At 37.3% G+C, this 4360-nt stretch overlaps 1 protein-coding gene across 1 annotated transcript; it reads right to left on the bottom strand.

Moving 5' to 3' along the window:
- Nucleotides 1–570: 570 nt before the first annotated feature.
- Nucleotides 571–4121, bottom strand: LOC106943096 (uncharacterized; the record flags this gene model as incomplete). Its single annotated transcript, XM_015026431.1, has 4 exons — nucleotides 571–1409; nucleotides 2397–2549; nucleotides 3499–3744; nucleotides 3840–4121. Coding segments are annotated over 4 exons (731 nt in total), but the record flags the coding sequence as incomplete, so codon positions are not given.
- Nucleotides 4122–4360: the final 239 nt, after the last annotated feature.

The following is a 4360-nucleotide window of genomic DNA, read 5'->3' as shown; positions in this document are numbered from 1 at the left end:
ACACCGGTCAGGTCACCCTGGTCAAGTCACCCCGGTCAGGTCACCCTGGTCAGGTCGTCCCGGTCAGGTCGTCCTGGTCAAGTGACACCGATCAGGTCACCCTGGTCAGGTCGCCCTGGTCAGGTCGTCCTGGTCAGGTCGTCCTGGTCAGGTCATCCTGGTCAGGTCGTCCTGGTCAAGTCACACCGATCAGGTCGCCCTGGTCAGGTCGCCCTGGTCAGGTCACCCTGGTCAGGTCACCCCGGTCAGGTCGTCCTGGTCAGGTCACCAGTTTGTCGCAGACATTGAATTTAGTCTCCATGCAATTCAGTGGTAAAACTGACATCATTAATGTTATTTACAATGTAACTAGAGATATCTTAAATAGATATTTTGTCAAATCTATAGTTAGAAATATCTTAATGTTCTCATAATAAATATCTGGAATGTAAGTTCAGTGAAACCAGTGTTATGTTATAATGACCTGCTGCACCAGTGACTAACAGCCTTTTGTCACTAAGAAACTGATGAACACAGAAACAAAAACAAAACACAAACAACCCAAGATCTCGATACCATAATTTTATTTATTTATTTTTACATTTTAGTTAAGCAAATAAAACAAATTACTAAACAATCTCCTAATACAGTAATGATATAAGAGCAAAAGGATGTTGAGCCGGCCCAAGGCAAAAGCAAATTAAGCAGCTGCTCTGTCAAAGCCAGTAGTTCACTGGTCATTTAACAGCTTCTATCAGTTTGTTACATCAGTTACTGCATAAGCAGCCGACTATTAAAAAGGAGTAAAGAGTGTTACTCTTAAAAATACAAAATCAACCTTAAGCTTATTCTACAGTTGTACATAGGTTCAAAAGAAAAATAACTGATTGCTACACACATGATTTTAACAGATGTAATAATGATTATAGATATTTTGTTGTTAATCAAATCAGTTTGAACATGTTTGTTTGAAATATTCGTGTAGCTAATCTGGAAGCTGCATTAAGCTGAAACACCAACATCTGCAAATAACATAAAGGCAGTTTAGAGATTCCCATTCAAAAGTCAGTGCTGCTGAATAAATAGAAACCTTGGAAAATGTCTGATATATGTTTTTATTTCCTCTCAGCTCATAGTGGCTGACTTGTCCACAATATAACCATTTGCATATGTTACTAAAATACTTATGTATCAGACTATAAAAAGTGCAAAATATATTTTATCTGAACTTCATATAGTCTATAAAATCAGATGAAAATACTTTAATACTCTGTTTTGACTGGGAGAATAAATCACATTTCTCTGTATTTTTAATATCATTCGTCTTATTTTTCATTTTGCTTCAATAAACAGATGATCAATATTTTGTCTTCTTTGTCTTCAGTTCAACAAAACGTGATCATCAATTCTCCTTTTCATATCAGTCTTGGCTGCAAGAAAAAGGACAACAATTACTAACATGATAGACATTTTGAAATTTAACAATAATTAAGAGAGGAGCATGTTAAATGATTACTACCCATTACTTTCCATTAACTCCACCAGGGGGCGGTAGAGTTGACTAACATTTACATTTATTTTGTCTTTTGCCTTCTTTAAAACCTCCTTTACCACTAAAGTCACCAGATTAGAACCAGATTTAACATTTTTACCACATTGATTGTTTTCTTTGACTTCAACTCACAGGAGAAAAAACACACGGCCAAAATAATTACAGTGTCAAGATCTTCAAACCTTTGACTTTTCAGAGAAGATCATAATGATCTGAATCAGAATGTCTCTATCGTCAATGTGTAAACGATGAATTTCATTCAGTGCAGCTCAGTCTGGAGCAGAGGAAGTGGTGGGTCACAGGGTGTTTGTAGGAATGTGTGAGAGAGATAGAAAACTATTTCAACAATAAACTGAGCTTCCCATAATGTTTGATAACTGGGATCAATATTCACAGCTGTAATAACATAATATAGTCAAAATATATAAATAAAACTTGGTATATGCGTTATGTATTGCTCTGATTAAATGAATGTTACTTTGACTAGAATCACATCTCTTTTTATTTTGAAAAACCTTGTTCTTCCTGTTCTTCTTCTGACTCATCTCTGAGTCCACATTGCCAAATCCTCCAGCTGCTCTAATTTTATCAGATTCACTTAGAGGAGCAGAAACTAAAGACTTACTGACCAGTGGTCAAAAGAGTACAAGCCAATATTTACATCCCATTAAGAGAGTTTGATGTTTAAGAATACATTTGTTTTTATTAAAAAGATGTGATTTCTAAAAAATACTATGATTTTAGAGCAGTTTCAGTAAAACAGGGATACCCCAGGATAAAAGGAGCAGAAATAACAGCCTTTGTTAAATTCAGGCAGAAAACATTTTCACAATAATTTTCCATTGGATAGGATGGTAAAACTCACCTCGAGCCCATTTACGGTATGTGTAAACACACAAGATTAGTATGATGGTGTAGAGGATGAAGAGCAGAATGAAACTAATCACTCTGATCCAAGGAACATCGGGACCAGGAGGAGGAGGAGGAGAAGGAGAAACTTCTGCTTGGGGAACTCTAGCTGCAAGCAAAAACAATACAATAAAATAAAATATTTAATTTAATTTGTGGTACACGACAGCTATAAAACTTTCAGTCACAATACAAAAAGGAAGAACCAGAATCAGGTTCATCCAGCAAGTTATTGTCCACCAGAAGTGCTGAAGTCCAGACCTCAGGAGCTGCAGCTCTGCAGCCTTTAGATGCATCTTTACTCCAACAGACCTGAATGCAGTCAGTCTGTAATGAATCAGTCTCTGATTCAGGCTGGAGCAACAAGGCAACTTGAAGATTGTTGGGGTCTGCAGAGGTTTTAACCTTCACTGGCCTGTAAACGTCTAAGGAAACCTGCTGGATAGAAACTTTTTAAACGGTTTTCAATAATTAATTGAGCAAACCATATAGTTTGACAGCTAGGGTCGATAGGTATGTCTGCATGATTGAACTGAAATTGTGTTTTATAAAGTGCCTTGAAACGACATTAAGACAAATATAAATAAACTGAACTGAATTGAATTGAACCGATAGGTTTAATTTTTTTTATATCTGTTTATATAGGATCAGGGTAAGAAAAGCTCAGTGCCAAAAATCATTTAATGGTAAATTACAATTTTATTAAAGGACTTTGTTGGAGTGTCTTTTTGACATAAACTGAACAACATCTACTGCATTTTATCCCCTATTTTTAGAACATTATTACAGGATAATTAATGTTACTTTACTCTGTCAGAACATTTGTGTAATTTGAACAAACGTACTTATTCTAGCAAATATTTACTTAAATAAGAGAATATAGCCAGAAAAACAGGTTTCTTTAGCGTGTGCATTAGAGGCAACGCTTTGGAGATTGAGATGAACCATAGGAGAGAGGCAGGGGCCCATTTTGTTTAAAAGTTTTAACCAAAATCCACCTTTTCTTAAAGGTAACTCAGTTCTGACAGCCTGAATGAAACAAAGCAGTCGATCTTCACCTCTCACTGCCAGCCAGCTCTTCAGTGACTCTCCTTTAAAAGGATGGAGACACTTGTAGAAACCTTCCTCTGCTTCTATGATCATTTTCCCTGGTTTCTCTCTCCCAATGAAGACATCATCTCTGTAAAACTCAGCTTCAAAGTCTGACGTGGATTTGCCATATGGTTCTTTGTAGGAACAACCAAGTGTCACATTTTGTCCCTCAAAGACAGGATATGAAGGACTCTCAAGGATCACAGTTTTATCTGAAATGAAAACAATTTTATAAGAATTACATTAACTTAAAAAGGTTAAAATAACCACACTTCAAGTAAACTCAAACAAGATGCATGTCCATTACCAGTAACAGTGAGATTGACTTTGTTGCTTCGTTCTCCTTGTTCAGATTCACACCAGTATTCGCCGGTGTCTATTGGAATGAGATTCTCCATATTGCAGGATGTATTTCCAGGGAATCCCCAGCCTCTATGACATTTCTGAGGAGGCCGGTTCATAATCTGCCTCATCACTGTCCAGCCGCTGGAGTTCCTCACACAGGCAAGAACAATTTCATTGTACTGGAAGAACTGGGATCGGTTGGGAGTGACAGTCAGTGTGGCTGCAGACAGGGCCGTGCAGAGACCTTTGGAGGGGCAGGGGCTCAAAGTTAAAAAGAGGCACATTGAACAAGATCTTAAAATACCATAACAACGTAGCAACAACCCATATCAATCAAGAATCTAATATTTAATTGGATCGTACTATATCATTGTCATCATGTGGGGACAATGCAAAGCAAATGTAGTTTATTTTATCAGGTTTAATGTTTCTGTTTCTGCTGCTGGCAGACCTGGAGGGCTGAGCTGATCTGAGACTGAAGCT

Source organism: Poecilia latipinna, unplaced genomic scaffold (assembly GCF_001443285.1).
Source record: "Poecilia latipinna isolate Pla-1442-1.1 unplaced genomic scaffold, P_latipinna-1.0 Scaffold4865, whole genome shotgun sequence".
In the NCBI taxonomy this organism is placed as follows: domain Eukaryota; kingdom Metazoa; phylum Chordata; class Actinopteri; order Cyprinodontiformes; family Poeciliidae; genus Poecilia; species Poecilia latipinna.
This window is presented reverse-complemented; position numbering and strand designations above follow the sequence as displayed.